At 55.0% G+C, this 19023-nt stretch overlaps 1 protein-coding gene across 2 annotated transcripts in view; it reads right to left on the bottom strand.

The window, feature by feature from the left end:
- The window catches only part of LOC144826378 (transmembrane protein 178B-like), a 119325-nt gene extending 101064 nt beyond the window's left edge, over positions 1–18261 (bottom strand). The window contains exons 1-2 of one of the 2 annotated variants that reach the window (XM_078684707.1): positions 18077–18261; positions 16647–16837 (exon numbers count right to left, since the gene is read on the bottom strand). In XM_078684707.1, the coding sequence (XP_078540833.1) occupies positions 16647–16837; positions 18077–18261 (376 nt within the window). Of the gene's footprint in view, positions 1–16646; positions 17675–18076 lie in introns of those variants that run through there. The other variant, XM_078684706.1, reaches the window with a different exon arrangement.
- Between the last annotated feature and the right edge of the window lie 762 nt (positions 18262–19023).

Genomic DNA, 19023 nt, shown 5'->3' with positions numbered 1-19023 from the left:
TAAAAGGCATTGTTATTGGCAATTGTAATAGCTCCAACTTTCCTACTGCGAGACCTATTGGCAACGCCAGTGCTTGTTATATCTATTTCCATGCAGCCTTGAAAATGCCCCACTGAGGGGTGAAACGCGTGTGGGCTGTGGCCCCTCCTTCTCTACCAGCAATCGAATGCGGAGTCTGAAAGAATGTGAACCATTGAGTATTTGAGGTATAACTCAGAAAAGAGCATTCACCCGTGGTGGACAGGCCCCGCCCCCAGGGCCTCTCAGCGGAAACAAGAGCGGGCTCGAGGCCGGGGCAGGGGCTGAGGCAGGAGGGAGAAGCGCCTAGAGGACTCTTGAAGATTATTGAGGCGCTCGCTCACGTCTCCAGCTCAGGGAGCGCTGCACCGGAAGCACTTGAACCGCACCCCACCGAGGGACCCCCTGCGCGGTCAGTGTACCCCATAGCGCTGCGAAGGCATCAAAGCGCCTCGTGCAGCACCGAGTCGAGGCCTCTGAGCACGAGCAGGACATCGGAACTTCAAGCACAGGGTCGAGGGGGCGCGCTGCGCTCTGTCTGCGCCTTAAACGCGGGGGCCCCGTCGAGGCGCTACGGTTAGAAACGGGTCTGATTGTCACCTTCATCAGGGGTTTTGCGGCTGAAACTCGTTCGGGGTCTCGTCTGATGCCTTGAAACGAGGGACCCTCGGGGGTGTCAGCCATGGAGTGTCTGCCCCCTCGGGAGGGGGGGCCCGGGGGGGGACTTTCATAATGAATCTTCGTTGTGCTCTTAAGCACTTTATACTCAATAAGGAAAACCTGCGAAATCGGAGCTTTTACCAACGTGAACTTTATTTAAAGATAGCTCCAGGGCGGATGACATCAGAGAGAGTGATAAGGAGCTCGGTCCGGTCGAGGTGCGCTGCCTCACCTTCCCCTGAGCTGGAATCCAGATGGCAGAGCGCCCAGATGCGTTACTGCGCAGGCGCTACGCTGCCTGCCTCCTGCTGCGCCTGGTGCTCGGCGGCTCGAGGCAGGTGATGCACTTTATGCATCGACGCTGCACCTGCGCACGAGCAGGGGGCACTCCCGTGGCTGCCCTAAAGCCACCCCACATAATCTTTCTAAAGCGCCTTTATAAAGAAAACAAAAAAAACAGGACTAAATCAACAAAAGCAGCGATTCAACTCTTGCATTATCCAATAAAATAGATTGATGTATTGTAAATCCTTGAATTATTTTAACCCTTTAAAAAAATGTATTACGAGGCAAATGTAAGTTTTGAAAGTGATCGGGCGCTGCCAAATGTTGCTCTTTTGTTTCTTTTGAATATATCGAGTGATAAAAGCCCGTTTCCTCCTATTGCTGACCTCGTTATAGATCAACATCTTTACTAAAAATATGAAACGTGACATGTCTCCCTCGCCCAGGGCCCCAGAGGGTAAACAAGAGAGAACGGATGGCAGAGCAGGAGCCAATCAAACACTCACACCCAGTCAACAGATCTGGGTTTAATCCATCACCGTTCTTTAGCCCACTCCGCCACCCCAGTTCAGACATGGCCATATGCAAATCAGTCTGACCCTGTGCCTCATAGGAACAGTCCAGCCCGAACTGCCAAGCCATGCCTTCCCTGGACCGGAAACAAGCATCCTGGCTGAACACCACACCTCACCCCCTGCGTCAACCAGGGCGCAGAGGGCCCCTGGAGCAGCTGTCAAAGGTGACAGAAGAAACACGTGACAGTGACATGAAAAAGCATCTTTTTTTTTTTTTTTTAAACCTTTATTGTACAGAAGGCGCTCACAGATACGGGCCTACAACCCATCAGGCCGGCCACCACAATAAAGAGACATACGAGGCAATACAGGAGTGACAACAGGATTTCTAAATAGCGCATATGAAGGCAAAGGTAACAAGTCTTCGAGCCGCCATCGCGGACAGGATAAGAGTAGGTTAATTTTATAATGAAATAAAGGGGTTCGCAGGATAAAGACCATCAATAAAGTCCAGAGGGCCGCGGTGGGCCGTGAGCTAGCCGAAGTTTCGAATACAGGAAAAGACCAAAAGCACAGTCACATTTTGGCAAAGGCAGAACGTGAGTCCCACATCAATAACAATCACAATCGCTGCTCAACGCCCTCCCACCACTACCATGGCACATAATAGTAAAACAGCGATAAGTACGCTTACACAACTAAAAGCCCTCTGTTACAACAACCCAGAAAAGGAAAAGAAAAATGGGGGGGGGAAAGGGAAAATAGGGAAGGAAAAGGACATCGGAAAAAGGAGTCAGAAAAAGTGAGGGCGCAGCGTCAGTGCACGTCCCCCACGGCTAACAAAGCACCCAATACTAATTCGGCACAAGGAACTAGTGGCAACAGGAGAAATGAATGCGTAGTAAACCGTGACAGCAGACGTACCAAAAGGGCCATGCCAGCACAAACACCCCGGGGGGCGACGTGCCGACACCGCGCCACGAAATAAGGGGATACATAAGAGCCATAGAACCAAAAAAGGAACAAGGGAAGATACAAGAATACAGACCCCTCCCCCACCCTGCACCCCTGCAGAAGGCTATGGCCTACCCCCCAGCAGCGTGCCTGTCGCCCTAATTAGAACCCGAAATATAGAAGAAATATGGAAGAAAGAATCACGTAGATAAAAAAGGGGGGGGGAAGGGAAAACAAGGAAAAACAGCGGGAGAGGAGCCACACAATCAAAACCCTTTCAGCTCCCACCCTCCCGCCCGAACATACTCAGAGCCCACGGGAAGATGGTAAATACACGAATAAGCACCAGGAACGTAAAGAAGTATCAAATGTAATCATACAATTATATACGGATCGCCCAACCATACCACAAAATAACAGTCCACAGAGGCAAGATCAGCTCAACCCTGTCCTCGTTTTTCGCAAACTGTAGTAGTCCAACGAACCAGGAACCAGATCACACGGAGCCGGAGGTGAAGAACAGGGAGTCGAATCAAAAAAACATTCAAATCAAAGCGATCGCGATCCGGATGATCCAGACAGAACAGGAACCACCTCAGGCAAAGCAGGCACAGTTCCGATGAGAACCCGGGGAAAGCCGGTCCAGCGGCACAGTCACAGGATTTTCGTGTGGCCATGTGAGGCAAAAGAGGAAAAGGAGACCCATCGAGGTCGGTCCAGATGGGATCCGGCTGGCGAACCTCCGGAGCAGAAGGAGGCACAGGATGAAGAAGGGCAGCGGATTTCCGTACATCCACACCAACAGCAGCCTCCAGGTTCACGACCCCAAGGAAAGTTCCAGCAGCACACAACAGAGATGAAGCCGCACAGACCGGGGGGGGTCCGGCAGGTCCAGCCAAGAGACCTCTCTCCAGGATAGCGACAGGTGCGGTCATGGGTGCCCCCCAGGAGCGCAGGGCGGCGAGGATGTCGCCAAGTGTAGGCTCACCTTTGCAGTATTCAGAAAACGTGCCGTGCGGCGGATCCGCATCGCCAGTCCCAGCCAGGCCGAGAGTCATGGGGCCGGCCGCCATCTTAGAAGCTCGGCGGGGCCGCTGCAAACACAAATCCCCGCCCGGATACCAGCGGGGCAAAACAGGATATCGGCAGCCGCCAGCGGAGGTGCCACCAGGGCAGAAAGGAGGGTCACCAGAAGAAGGCGATGCGCCGGCACCCCACACGCCGCCGGCACCGTTCTCCGAGCCCGGGCGGAGGAACTCAAAATGGCCGGGCCGGAGAACAAAGGGGGGACGAGCCCGATGTACGGTGAACCCCGTCCATGGAAGGCAGCGCCCCAACACCAGGCCGCAGGATCGCCGGACCAGGCCCGGGGGGCCGCAAGCGGTCTATTAGCACATCGGCCTCTCCGACCGACTCCACACCACCACCAAGGGCCGGCAACTGCGCCCCATCCAGCCCGGGCGCCGCCAAGGAGTGCCAGGCCCGGCCGCTCCGGAGGCCCCGAAGCAGACAGGGGCGCAACTCAGGATCCGCAACACCCAGGAGCCACCGGAGCAAACGGTAAGTGTCCGTGAGGTATCGTCGTTCCACAGCAATTCGTAGAATACTTCCCGGGGCAGGAGAAAGTACAGGATAGTTGTCGTATACAGGAGAGTGAACGGAGCCGAGCTAAAACGCGGCCATCTCGGACGCGAGCTTGGCTCCTGCCCCCATGAAAAAGCATCTTATCCACGTCGCGAAATGTCACAAGGGAACACGAACAAACCACCCAACACATAAGAACAGCTGCTGCAACTCAGGTGCACACCCCCCCTCTTAAATCTCGCCCCTTACCCTGAACAGCGACCCCTGCTATTCAGCCAGGCGTTACAAGTGCCCATAAATACACACACAGGGGGGAACATGGTAAAGGCATCTGAGATCTGCAGTGGAGAGAAGGCAAGGCTGCCAACACCAGGGACAGAGGAGGAGACGGCGGATCAGAGGTGTCAGTACCAGGGACAGAGGAGACGGCAGATCAGAGGTGTCAGCACCAGGGACAGAGGAGGAGACGGCAGATCAGAGGGTGACAGCACCAGGGAAAGAAGAGGAGGAACAGAGGTGTCAGCACCAGGGAAACAAGAGGAGGTGGAGGAACAGAGGTGTCAGCACCAGGGACATAGGAGGAGACGGCAGATCAGAGGTATAGGCACCAGGGACAGAGGAGGAGACGGCAGATCAGAGGTATAGGCACCAGGGACAGAGGAGGAGACGGCAGATCAGAGGTGTCAGCACCAGGGACAGAGGAGGAGACGGCAGATCAGAGGTGTCAGCACCAGGGACAGAGGAGGAGACGGCAGATCAGAGGTATAGGCACCAGGGACAGAGGAGGAGACGGCAGATCAGAGGTGTCAGCACCAGGGAAAGAAGAGGAGGAACAGAGGTGTCAGCACCAGGGACAGTGGAGGAGACGGCAGTTCAGAGGGTGACAGCACCAGGGAAAGAAGAGGAGGAACAGAGGTGTCAGCACCAGGGACAGAGGAGGAGACGGAGGATCAGAGGTGTCAGCACCAGGGAAAGAAGAGGAGGAACAGAGGTGTCAGCACCAGGGAAAGCAGAGGAGATGGAGGAACAGAGGTGTCAGCACCAGAGACAGAGGAGATGGAGGAACAGAGGTGTCAGCACCAGGGACAGAGGAGATGAAGGAACAGAGGTGTCAGCACCAGGGAAAGCAGAGAAGATGGAGGAACAGAGGTGTCAGCACCAGGGACAGAGGAGATGTAGGAACAGAGGTGTCACCATCAGGGAAAGCAGAGGAGATGGAGGAACAGAGGTGTCAGCACCACGGACAGTGGAGGAGATGGAGGATCAGAGGTGTCAGCACCAGGGAAAGCAGAGGAGATGGAGGAACAGAGGTGTCAGCACCAGGGAAAGCAGAGGAGATGGAGGAACAGAGGTGTCAGCACCAGGGAAACAAGAGGAGATGGAGGAACAGAGGTGTCAGCACCAGGGACAGAGGAGATGGAGGAACAGAGGTGTCAGCACCAGGGACAGAGGAGATGGAGGAACAGAGGTGTCAGCACCAGGGACAGAGGAGATGGAGGAAAAGAGGTGTCAGCACCAGGGAAACAAGAGGAGATGGAGGAACAGAGGTGTCAGCACCAGGGAAACAAGAGGAGATGGAGGAACAGAGGTGTCAGCACCAGGGACAGAGGAGATGGGGGAACAGAGGTGTCAGCACCAGGGACAGAGGAGATGGAGGAACAGAGGTATCAGCACCAGGGACAGAGGAGATGGAGGAACAGAGGTGTCAGCACCAGGGAAACAAGAGGAGATGGAGGAACAGAGGTGTCAGCACCAGGGACAGAGGAGATGAAGGAACAGAGGTGTCAGCACCAGGGACAGAGGAGATGAAGGAACAGAGGTGTCAGCAGCAGGGAAAGCAGAGGAGATGGAGGAACAGAGGTGTCAGCACCAGGGACAGAGGAGATGGAGGAACAGAGGTATCAGCACCAGGGACAGTGGAGATGGAGGAACAGAGGTGTCAACACCAGGGAAACAAGAGGAGGTGGAGGAACAGAGGTGTCAGCACCAGGGACAGAGGAGATGGAGGAACAGAGGTGTCAGCACAAGGGACAGAGGAGATGAAGGAACAGAGGTGTCAGCACCAGGGACAGAGGAGATGGAGGAACAGAGGTGTCAGCACCAGGGACAGAGGAGATGGAGGAACAGAGGTATCAGCACCAGGGACAGAGGAGATGGAGGAACAGAGGTGTCAGCACCAGGGGAACAAGAGGAGGTGGAGGAACAGAGGTGTCAGCACCAGAGAAACAAGAGGAGGTGGAGGAACAGAGGTGTCAGCACCAGGGACAGAGGAGATGAAGGAACAGAGGTGTCAGCACCAGGGACAGAGGAGATGGAGGAACAGAGGTGTCAGCACCAGGGACAGAGGAGATGGAGGAACAGAGGTATCAGCACCAGGGACAGAGGAGATGGAGGAACAGAGGTGTCAGCACCAGGGACAGAGGAGATGGAGGAACAGAGGTGTCAGCACCAGGGACAGAGGAGATGGAGGAACAGAGGCGTTAGGACCAGAAAAAGAAGAGGAGATGGAGGAACAGAGGTGTCAGCATCAGGGAAACAAAAGGAGGCGGAGGAAGAGAGGTGTCAGCACCAGAGAAAGCAGAGGAGATGGGGGAACAGAGGTGTCAGCACCAGGGACAGAGGAGATGGAGGAACAGGGGTGTCAGCACCAGGGAAAGCAGAGGAGATGGAGGAACAGAGGTGTCAGCCCCAGGGACAGAGGAGATGGAGGAACAGAGGCGTTAGGACCAGAAAAAGAAGAGGAGATGGAGGAACAGAGGTGCCAGCACCAGGGAAACAAAAGGAGGTGGAGGAAGAGAGGTGTCAGCACCAGGGAAAGCAGAGGAGATGGGGGAACAGAGGTGTCAGCACCAGGGACAGAGGAGATGGAGGAACAGGGGTGTCAGCACCAGGGAAACAAGAGGAGAAACAGAGGTGTCAGCACCAGGGAAAGAGGAGGAGGTGGAGGAACAGAGGTGTCAGCACCAGGAGGGAAAGCATAGGAGATGGAGGAACAGAGGTGTCAGCACCAGGGACAGAGGAGATGAAGGAACAGAGGTGTCAGCACCAGGGACAGAGGAGATGAAGGATCAGAGGTGTCAGCACCAGGGACAGAGGAGATGGAGGAACAGAGGTGCCAGCAACAGGAGGGAAAGCATAGAAGATGGAGGAACAGAGGTGTCAGCACCAGGGACAGAGGAGATGAAGGAACAGAGGTGCAGGGACCAGGGACAGATGAGATGGAGGAACAGAGGCGTCAGCACCAGAGAAAGAAGAGGAGGTGGAGGAACAGAGGTATCAGCACCAGGGACAGAGGAGATGGAGGAACAGAGGTGTCAGCACCAGGGAAAGCAGAGGAGATGGAGGAACAGGGGTGTCAGCACCAGGGACAGAGGAGATGGAGGAACAGGGGTGTCAGCACCAGTGAAAGCAGAGGAGATGGAGGAACAGAGGTGTCAGCACCAGGGACAGAGGAGATGGAGTAACAGAGGCGTTAGGACCAGAAAAAGAAAAGGAGATGGAGGAACAGAGGTGTCAGCACCAGGGACAGAGGAGATGGAGGAACAGGGGTGTCAGCACCAGGGAAAGCAGAGGAGATGGAGGAACAGAGGTGTCAGCACCAGGGACAGAGGAGATGGAGGAACAGAGGCGCTAGGACCAGAAAAAGAAGAGGAGATGGAGGAACAGAGGTGTCAGCACCAGGGAAACAAAAGGAGGTGGAGGAAGAGAGGTGTCAGCACCAGGGAAAGCAGAGGAGATGGGGGAACAGAGGTGTCAGCACCAGGGACAGAGGAGATGGAGGAACAGGGGTGTCAGCACCAGGGAAACAAGAGGAGGAACAGAGGTGTCAGCACCAGGGAAAGAGGAGGAGGTGGAGGAACAGAGGTGTCAGCACCAGGAGGGAAAGCATAGGAGATGGAGGAACAGAGGTGTCAGCACCAGGGACAGAGGAGATGAAGGAACAGAGGTGTCAGCACCAGGGACAGAGGAGATGGAGGAACAGAGGTGCCAGCAACAGGAGGGAAAGCATATGAGATGGAGGAACAGAGGTGTCAGCACCAGGGACAGAGGAGATGAAGGAACAGAGGTGCAGGGACCAGGGACCAATGAGATGGAGGAACAGAGGCGTCAGCACCAGGGACAGAGGAGGTGGAGGAACAGAGGCGTCAGCACCAGAGAAAGAAGAGGAGGTGGAGGAACAGAGGCGTCAGCACCAGGGAAACAAAAGGAGGTGGAGAAAGAGAGGTGTCAGCACCAGGGAAAGCAGAGGAGATGGAGGAACAGAGGTGTCAGCACCAGGGAAAGCAGAGGAGATGGAGGAACAGAGGTGTCAGCACCAGGGACAGAGGAGATGGAGGAACAGAGGTGTCAGCACCAGGGAAACAAAAGGAGGTGGAGAAAGAGAGGTGTCAGCACCAGGGAAAGCAGAGGAGATGGAGGAACAGATGTGTCAGCACCAGGGAAAGCAGAGGAGATGGAGGAACAGAGGTGTCAGCACCAGGGACAGAGGAGATGGAGGAACAGAGGTGTCAGCACCAGGGACAGAGGAGATGGAGGAACAGAGGTGTCAGCACCAGGGAAAGCAGAGGAGATGGAGGAACAGAGGTGTCAGCACCAGGGAAACAAGAGGAGGTGGAGGAACAGAGGCGTCAGCACCAGGGAAACAAGAGGAGATGGAGGATCAGAGGCGTCAGCACCAGGGAAACAAGAGGAGATGGAGGATCAGAGGCGTCAGCACCAGGGAAACAAAAGGAGGAACAGAGGTGTCAGCACCAGGGAAACAAGAGGAGATGGAGGATCAGAGGTGTCAGCACCAGGGACAGAGGAGGTGACGGCGGATCAAAGGGTGTCAGCACAATGAACAGCAGGGAGCTCTACCGATGTGAAGGTGTCAGCACCTAGGACGGTGGGGAGTTCAGCAGGATGTGAAGGTGTCAGCTCCATGGACAGCAGGGAGCTCTACAGGATGTGAAGGTGTCAGCACCGTGGACAGCAGAAATGTTCACAGGAGAAACAGGGGTCAGGAGGCCAGCACCAAGGACAGCAGGGAGCTCTACATGATTTGAAGATGTCAGCACCATGAACAGCAGGGAGCTCTGCAAGATGTGAAGGTGTCAGCACCATGGACAGCAGGGAGCTCAGCAGGATGTGAAGGTGTCAGCACCATGGACAGCAGGGAGCTCAGCGGGATGTGGTGTCAGCACCATGGACAGCAGGGAGCTCAGCAGGATGGGAAGGTGTCAGCACCATGGACAGCAGGGAACTCTGCAGGATTTGAAGGTGTCAGCACCAGGTACAGCAGAAATCTACACAGAAGCAGTGAGCTGGGGCTCAGCACCATGGACAGCAGGGAGCTTAGCGGGATGTGAAGGTGTCAGCACCATGGACAGCAGGGAGCTCTGCAGGATGTGAAGGTGTCAGCACCAGGGACAGTGGGGAGCTACACAGGAGGAAGAGGGCACCAATCAATCAATCAATCAATCAGGGTTTTTATTAAGCGCAGCTACTCACCTGGAAGGGTCTCAAGGCACTAGGGGGTGATGGAGCGTGGCTCCTAAGCACTTGCGGAGAATCAGCGAAAGCCAAGTGGGTTCAGAGGTTATTCATGGCCGGGTCTGGTGGCTCAGTGGACTAATGCATCCACTGCAGGGGCCTGTGTTCGACCTCATGGTCACAGGTTCAAATCCCGGCGGGTCCACTCAGCCTGTCATCCATCTGAGGTCGAGTAAATGAGGACCACTGAGTTGGGTAACAACAAACCTCTGTTATTCAGCGCCAAGAAACCTCTGGGTGAACGTGCGCTTTACAAATACTTATGGTATGTTATAAGGGTATGTGTGGTGCCGGACCGTGATTGGTCAAAGAGCCAGGTCCTTCAGGAACTTAGAGAGCGTTGGTGTCTGGCGGAGGTGCAGAGGGAGGGAGTTCCATCCCTTGGCCGCGAGGAAGGAGAAGGAGCGGCCTCCCCTCCCGGTCTTCTTGCTGCGCGGTACGGTGTAGAGGGAAAGATGGGCTGAGCGGAGGGCTCTTTGGGGTGGGTGGAAGGAGAGGCGGTGGTTCATGTGGCTGGTCCGGTGTTGTGGAGGGCTTTGTGTGCGTGGGTGAGAAGCTTGAAGGTGATTCTCTTCTCGACGGTAGCCAGTGTAGGGTCCGCAGGTGTTGGCTGATGTGGCAGTGACACGGTAGGTTAAGGACGAGTCTGGCGGCGGCGTTCTGGATGTTCTGGAGTCTGCGGGTGAGGTTCTTGGTGATGCCGGCGTAGAGTGCGTTGCCGTAGTCCCGTCTGCTGCTGATGAGGGCGTGGGTGACAGTTTTTCTGTATTCGAGGGGGATACAGTTGAAAGTCGAACAGGGTGGGGCTGATGTAGGATCCTTGGGGGAGTCCACATGTGGTTGGCGTGGGCTCCGAGATGAAGGGAGGGAGTTTGGCCCGCTACGGTCTGCCGGAGAGGAATGAGCAGATCCCGTCGGGGGCTTTGTTCCGGATTCCTGCATTGTGGAGTCTGTGGGCTAGGGTGTGGTGTAGACTGTTCCGAAGGCTGGGGAGAGCTCCAGGAGGATGAGGGCCACAATCTCTTCTCTTTGGAGGAGGGAGCGGATGTCGTCTGTCGCGGCAATGAGGGCGGTCTCTGTGCTGTGGTTCTTCCTGAAGCCTGATTGGGAGAGGTTGAGGATGTTGTTCTTGTCAATGAAGGAGGCGAGTTGGCTGTTGACAGCACCATGAACAGCAGGGAGCTCGGCAGGATGTGAAGGTGTCAGCAACATGGACAGTGGAGAGCTCGGCAGGATGTAAAGGTGTCAGCACCATGAACAGCAGGGAGCTCAGCAGGATGTGGTGGTGTCAGCACCATGGACAGTGAGGAGCTCTGCAGGATGTTGTGGTGTCAGCACCATGGACAGCAAGGATGTGAAGTTGTCAGCACCATGGACAGCAGGGAGCTCAGCAGGATTTGAAGGTGTCAGCACCATGGACAGTGGGGGAACTCTGCAGGATGTGAAGGTGTCAGCACCAGGGACAGCAGGGAGCTCAGCAGGATGTGAAGGTGTCAGCACCAGGGACAGCAGGGAGCTCAGCAGGATTTGAAGGTGTCAGCACCATGGACAGTGGGGAACTCTGCAGGATGTGAAGGTGTCGGCACCAGGGACAGCAGGGAGCTCAGCAGGATGTGAAGGTGTCAGCACCATGTACAGTGGGGAGCTCTGCAGGATGTGAAGGTGTCAGCACCAGGGACAGCAGAAATCTTCACAGGAGCCGGTGGCAGCACCATGGACAGTGGGGAGCTCTGCAGGATGTGAAGGTGTCAGCACCAGGGACAGCAGGGATGTGAAGGTTTCAGCACCATGGACAGCAGAAATCTTCACAGGAGCCGGTGGCAGCACCATGGGGACATAGATGGTGTTACAGCATGGAATGCTGACAATGCAAATATTCTCCCCCAGTCAAAAGATCTGGGTTAAATCCATCGTTCTTTAGCCCACTCTGCCACCCCAGTTTGAACCCAGCCATATGCAAATCAGTCTGACCCTGTGACCCATGAGAACAGTCCAGTCCCAACTGCCAAGCCAGGTCCTCCCTGGACCGGAAACAAGCATCCTGGGACTGGTTTCAGGACATAGATGGAGCAGGGTGTCAGCGCCAATTACAGTAGGGAGCTGTAGAGGAGCTACAACGAGCTGAGGGTCAGCACCAACGATAGCAGGGAGCTGTAGAGGAGCTACAACGAGCTGGGGGGGGCAGCACCACGGGGAGGAGGGAGCTGCACGGGAGATACAAGGAGCTGGGGGCCAGCACCATGGACAGCAGGGAGCTGTGGGTCAGCACCATGGACAGCAGGGAGCTGTAGAGGAGCTACAACGAGCTGTGGGTCAGCACCATGGACAGGAGGGAGCAGGAGGGAGCTGCAGAAGAGATACGGGGAGCTAAAGGTCAGCACCATGGACAGGAAGGAGAAGGAGGGAGCTGGAGGGAGCTGGAGGGAGCTGGAGCGATGGATGTTGGGACTTGTCTGGTTCCTGTTGGTTCATCAGGCTTCAGTTCCTTTTCAACAGAGACCCTCTGCTCACCATCAGACCTCCTTATATGACACACAACACCCCAAAGTACAGACCCCGAACACTCCAGAGTACAGACCCCAAAAACCCCAAAGTACAGACCCTAAAAACCCCAAAGTACAGACCCTAAAAACCCCAAAGTACAGACCCTAAACACCCCAAAGTACAGACCCTAAAAACTCCAAAGTACAGACCCTAAACACCCCATAGTACAGACCCTAAAAACCCCATAGTACAGACCCCAAACCTCCAAAGTACAGACCCGAAAAGACCCATAGTACAGACCCTCCCCCCACAGACAGTCCATAGTGGCCCCTCCCCCCACAGACAGTCCATAGTGGCCCCTCCCCCCACAGACAGTCCATAGCGGCCCCTCCCCCCACACACAGTCCATAGCACCCCCCACTTCCACAGACAGTCCATAGCGGCCCCTCCCCCCACAGACAGTCCATAGTGGCCCCTCCCCCCACAGACAGTCCATAGTGGCCCCTCCCCCCACAGACAGTCCATAGCGGCCCCTCCCCCCACAGACAGTCCATAGCGGCCCCTCCCCCCACAGACAGTCCATAGCGGCCCCTCCCCCCACAGACAGTCCATAGTGGCCCCTCCCCCCACAGACAGTCCATAGCGGCCCCTCCCCCCACAGACAGTCCATAGCGGCCCCTCCCCCCACAGACAGTCCATAGCGGCCCCTCCCCCCACAGACAGTCCCTAGCGGCCCCTCCCCCCACAGACAGTCCATAGTGGCCCCTACCCCCACAGACAGTCCCTAGCGGCCCCTCCCCCCACAGACAGTCCATAGTGGCCCCTCCCCCCACAGACAGTCCATAGTGGCCCCTCCCCCCACAGACAGTCCATAGTGGCCCCTCCCCCCACAGACAGTCCATAGCGGCCCCTCCCCCCACAGACAGTCCATAGTGGCCCCTCCCCCCACAGACAGTCCATAGGACCCCCTCCCCCCACAGACAGACCATAGCGGCCCTCTCTCTGAGCCCCACCCCCCGGTGACCTGGCCTCCGACCCCCCAACTACCTGTGTCTCCACACCTTACAGCTCACCATTGTCTGTACCACAAACCCATGCCAGGTCTGTGTACCCACCTCCAGGAACGCACACTTGCCAGCACCACAGACCCAGCCCACAAGACGTCCCCTGACACCCGGCTCCTGTGAAGATTTCTGCTGTCAATGGTGCTGAAACGTTCACATCCTGCAGAGCTCCCCTTCTCGCTGCCTCCACACCTCACTGTATCCTTACTTCCACTTCCTGCCGTCACCCCACCATGTATCCCTTCTTCTACCTCACTGCCTCCACTAATCCCTATTCCCCTCCTTCCTGCCTCCACTACTCCATGTACCCCCTGTCCTGCCTCTACCTCTCCCTGTTCCCCTTCTTCCACCTCACTGTCTCCACATTTCCCTGTACCCCTCCTTTCTGCTTCCACATTTCCCTATACCCCTTCTTTCTGCCTTATTTCCCTGTACCCCTCCTTTCTGCCTCCACATTTCCCTGTACCCCTTCTTTCTGCCTCCACATTTCCCTGTACCCCTTCTTTCTGCCTCCACATTTCCCTGTACCCCTCCTTTCTGCCTCCTCATTTCCCTGTACCCCTTCTTTCTGCCTTAGTTCCCTGTACCCCTCCTTTCTGCCTCCACATTTCCCTGTACCCCTTCTTTCTGCCTTATTTCCATGTACCCCTCCTTTCTGCCTCCACATTTCCCTGTACCCCTCCTTTCTGCCTCCACATTTCCCTGTACCCCTGCTTTCTGCCTCCACATTTCCCTGTACCGCTCCTTTCTGCCTCCACACTTCCCTGTACCCCTTCTTTCTGCCTCCACATTTCCCTGTACCCCTTCTTTCTGCCTCCACATTTCCCTGTACCCCTTCTTTCTGTCTCCACATTTCCTTTTCTGTATCCACATTTCCCTGTACCCCTTCTTTCTGCCTCCACATTTCCTTTTCGGCCTCCACATTTCCCTGTACCCCTTCTTTCTGCCTCCATATTTCCCTGTACCCCTCCTTTCTGCCTCCACATTTCCCTGTACCCCTTCTTTCTGCCTCCACATTTCCCTGTACCCCTTCTTTCTGTTTCCACATTTCGTTTTCTGCCTCCACATTTCCCTGTACCCCTTCTTTCTGCCTCCACTTTTCTTTTTCTGCCTCCACATTTCCCTGTACCCCTCCTTTCTGCCTCCACATTTCCCTGTACCCCTCCTTTCTGCCTCCACATTTCCCTGTACCCCTTCTTTCTGCCTCCACTTTTCTTTTTCTGCCTCCACATTTCCCTGTACCCCTCCTTTCTGCCTCCACATTTCCCTGTACCCCTCCTTTCTGCCTCGACATTTCCCTGTACCCCTCCTTTCTGCCTTATTTCGATGTACGGTAAAGTCCAAAAGTGTTGACAGTGAGGATGCAGGAGATTTGTTAATCCCGGGCAGACGAGAAGCTTCCTCTATAGCACCTCAACGAAGGCGTTGAGCATGCACTCATCCTATATTATGAAGGATTTATACCTATTTTTTTATAGGAGGCTTTTAACTATTGAACTATTGAGATTGTTCCTCACTCGCACGCACCGACTATCAATATCGATGGATATATAAAGATTCGATTGGCACTGGTAGTGATCACCCAGCCTGATTCCAATGAACTGTGATTGAAATGATTTCTTCAAGACAATATATGGATTAAGTGATCGCCTGATACTGCTGTCATAACCAAACACTGAGAAGCCTGAAGAAGGACGTTGGATCCATGTAAATCCTCTGAAACGCGTCGCTTTTTCTTGGCTACAAACACACGTTTCCTTGTGACAGAGTCTTTGAATGCCGTGTTGCATCCATTGGTATATGCTACTATGGTTTTGCATAAATGAATTTTGAACCTTCGATTTTCCTGCAAATGCAATTTTATTAGATTTTTAAAATACTTTGTGTTTTTAATGTGTATTATGATTAGGTTATCTGGTTTTAGGTTTAAACCTATAATAACTGATAAAACCCCACCGAAAGGAAAATAGCCATCACCGGTGTAAACATATAAACACTGAAAAAACACCTTTAAAGCCACAAACTAAGTGTCATTCATGGAAAGGAATAGATGAGTGAAAGAGTCATTTTTCTTAATTCTTCCTGAAGGGGCAATACAATATGACTGTTAAACTAGGTAGCATCAAGAAAGACTGGGCTAACGTTTTTCTGCTTGAGTTTTGTTGTTTAGGGATGTCACTAAATCATTGTCTCTTTCTCCTTCTGCTTTTTTCAGTTATGTGGTCTTTGGTCTAAAGATGCAGTGTTTAAAAGCATGTTTTAGGTCTTATTTAGTTACTTCATAAACTTTAGAGAATGAGGAAATATCACATTTATATCTGAAATGTTGGTTACATTTGATTTCACGGATAGGTAAAATGGCTGGTTTCCTAAGAAGCTTTCCTAATATGTACCACCACATTTACCCACAGACAAAGAATGGGTGAAATCCTTTGATACATTAGCCCCCTTTTCTGGTGAGTCAGTATTGATTGTAAGTAAATTGCCAAACACACCAGTCTTTAAACATTCAATGCAAGATGTAATGACAGGTATATGTGAAAAGAATGTTGTCACCAAGCATCTGAGATAGTGGTGAGAACATGACAGCAGACGTTTGGTAAAAATGGAACGCAGTGTCACTTGAGATGCTGCTGAAAAAAGTTCCTTCCAAGTTCAATAAAGATTGGAGTGATTTTGTTTGTATATGCAGTAATTCAGCTAAGTTGTATGATGGCCTGTCAAAATCGATACCTGAGCTGAAGCGCTTCCCTGTAAGAGATCCTTGTCACTTGCTCGATGGTGTGCTGAAAGCATCTTTACAATCTTCAGAGTTAATGAAGAATGCTATTGACTTTGTAGTTCATTCTGGTGCAGTAAAAATGTATTTGGACATCACATACCCTGTGCATACGCTGCCTATACACATATCTGTGCAGAAAGCAATCAATAATTAAAATTAAATTAAAATTCCATAAACACCAGTAAAACACTGTTTCAGTTGTTTTTAATGGCACGAAAAATTTTAACCACTGATAAACACTGTTTTTTAAGGTACTGAAAAAACTGAAAAACCCCCACCAGAATTGAACAAAAATAGAAACTGAAAACAGGAAAGCCTAATTATGATGTATTGTCTCTAATACAAAAAGGTGTTTAAATATATACAATTTTCTGAACCAACTTAATCAAAATTAAAAACGTTTATACATAATTATGCAGAAAGTGGACTTGGATCCGACTTACTGGCTACTGATAAATTGACCCACGGGTGCTTGAGTAGGATGTGTGTGGTGAATGCATTGTTGGTATGCTAATATTATACCCCAAAGGGAGTTATTTTTTTACTTTACCGTCCTGTGGTGTCCTGTCCCTCTGGAGTGTTGGACCCCTCTCTTCTTTAGAGGTTATGTCCATGTACCCCTCCGTCCGCCCTCCACCCCTCCCTGTTCCCCTTCTTCCGTCTCCACTCCTCCCTGTACCCCTCCGTCCGCCCTCCACCCCTCCCTGTTTCTCTTCATCCACCCCCTGCCTCCACACCTCCCTGTACCCCAGCCCCGTGGGCACTCACCCTTGTGGATAAGTTCGTCCGTCTCCAGGTCGAAGCCCAGGCGGTGGCATTTCCTCCAGAGCCCGGAGATGGTGGAGTTGAACTGTTGGCTGCAGTGGGACTCCATGGCAGAGCCGGGGTGCAGTAGATAGCGCTTGGGCCTCAGCAGAGAGACCCCGTGGGCAGGTGGTATCCATGCCCGCTTTGCAGGCCTTGCAACGCTCTCCTGACCCGTCTTAGGGTAGGCCCTCCCAGTCGGATCCGGGCCACTATCCAGGCTTCGCCTGGTGCCACCACCGATGCCCCGGCTCAAACCATCATCCTTGGTCAACGTGAACTCACCGTCTGTAGTCAACCCAAATTCACCATCCTTGGCCAACCCCAAGCCACCATCCCTGGTCAATGTGAAGTCCCCATCCTTGACCAATCTCAAGCCACCATCCTTGGCCAATCTCAAGCCACCATCCCTGGTCAATGTGAAGTCACCATCCTTGACCAATCTCAAGCCGTCATCCTTGACCAATCTCAAGCCGTCATCCTTGGCCAACCCCAAGCCACCATCCTTGGCCAATCTCAAGCCACCATCCTTGGTCATTGTGAAGCCACCATCCTTGGCCAATCTCAAGCCGCCATCTTTGGCCAATCTCAAACCACCATCTTTGGCCGGTCTGAACTCATCATTCATTGCCAGGTGCAGTCCGCCATCATGGGTCACTCTCTTGTCACCATCCTTGTTCAGGCGGGTGACCTCATCGCTGACCTCGTCGAAGCCACCGTTCCACCCAAAGCTGAGGTCAACATCCTGTGCCAGGTCACGGGTGACCGCCCCATCGTTGTCCAAACTCGGGCCGCCATCCCTGACCACACCGAGGTCTGCGGTCCAACCCAGGCCCTGGGCGTCATCTCGACCCGCTCCAGGGTTGGCGTTGGCCCCCGGGCTCAGGGCGCCGGTCCCCGGGGAGCGTCTGATGCCCGCCGGGGGCAGGAGGTCTCCTTTGGCCCGGCCGGTCCTGGGCATGACCCCTTGAGCCTTACTCACTCCAGCGCTGTCCGCCTCCTTTGGGCTGCGATCTCTCCTCTGGCTGATGGTGTCCTGGCTAGTTGTGTCCCTCCCCTGGCCTAGGAGGCCTCTCCCCAGACTGCTGTCTGTCCTCTGGCTGTCTGTCCTCTGGCTGTCTGTGCTCTGATGAAGGGTGTCCCTGTCCTGGCCCAGGGGGCCTCTCCCCTGTTTAGTGATGTGCACGCTCTGCTCGCGGCTGTCTCTGGCCTGGATCAGACTGTTTGTGGCCTGGCCCCGGCTGTCTCTGGGGGGCCCTCTGTCTCCAGGTGCACTGGCCCCCCTGGGGCTGTCTCGGGGTGCACTGGCCCCCCGGGGGCTGTCTCTGGGGCTGTCTCCGGGGCTCTCTCCGGGGCTGTCCCTGGGGCTGTCCCCGGGGGGCCCCCTCAGGGGCAGGGGCAGCTGCTGGCTTGCGATGTAGATGTCGCTCCTCTTGGTGGCGTAGTTTCGGCAGCGCTCCCGGTGCCTCCGCGCGTCCGTCTCGTACCAGTAGTCGGTGCAGATGGCCATGGCCAGCAGCCCTAGCGCCGAGAAGGCCAGGAAGAGGCCGGCGCCGGTCAGGAGCTTCATGGCCGCCATCCTGCGGCTCTCCCGGGGGACTGGGGCCCCTAAGCCGGGTGGGAGGAGGGGGCCCTCGGAGGTACCATGAAGGGGGGCCTCGTTTCAAGAGCGGGGGGATCACCAGCTGGGGACCCCGTGCACCGAGGGCCTGGATGAGGGGGGCCTCTCGGCGCTGGAGGTCTCTGTGGCCCCCAAAGGCTCGGTTTCCAGTCGCCGGGCGCCCCGGGGCCCTAGGACCAGGTGTGCAAGCCTCGGGTCACATAAGATGGGGGGCCCTCGGTCATCAGAGCACCCCCTTCCTTCAGTGCCTGGGTACCACTCGATGGGAGGGGGGGGGGAGGGGCTCAGTCTTCAGTGCACCCCCTCCCTTCCAGGGCCCTGGTACCAGTCGATGGGGGGCGGGGGGCGGGGGGGGGGGGCAGGGGGGTCAGTCTTCAGTGCACCCCATCCCTTCCAGGGTCCGGGTACCAGTCGATGGGGAAGGGGGGAGGGGGGGTCAGTCGCCAGTGCACCCCCCTCCTTTCAGTGCCCGGGTACCAGTCGATGGGGGGGGGGGGGGGGGGGTTCAGTCGCCAGTGCACCCCCCTCCTTTCAGTGCCCGGGTACCAGTCGATGGGGGGGGGGGGGGGTTCAGTCGCCAGTGCACCCCCTTCCTTCCAGGGTCCGGGTACCAGTCGATGGGAGGGGGGGGGCAGTCTCCAGTGCACCCCCTTCCTTCAACCCCCGGGTACCAGTCGACGTCGCTCGCGGCCCTGGCACAGGTGTGCCAGCCTCGGCTCT

Source organism: Lissotriton helveticus, chromosome 3_2 (genome assembly GCF_964261635.1).
Source record: "Lissotriton helveticus chromosome 3_2, aLisHel1.1, whole genome shotgun sequence".
NCBI lineage: Eukaryota > Metazoa > Chordata > Amphibia > Caudata > Salamandridae > Lissotriton > Lissotriton helveticus.
The sequence above is the reverse complement of the archived record's forward strand: the minus strand, read 5'-3'. Positions and strand labels throughout refer to the sequence as shown.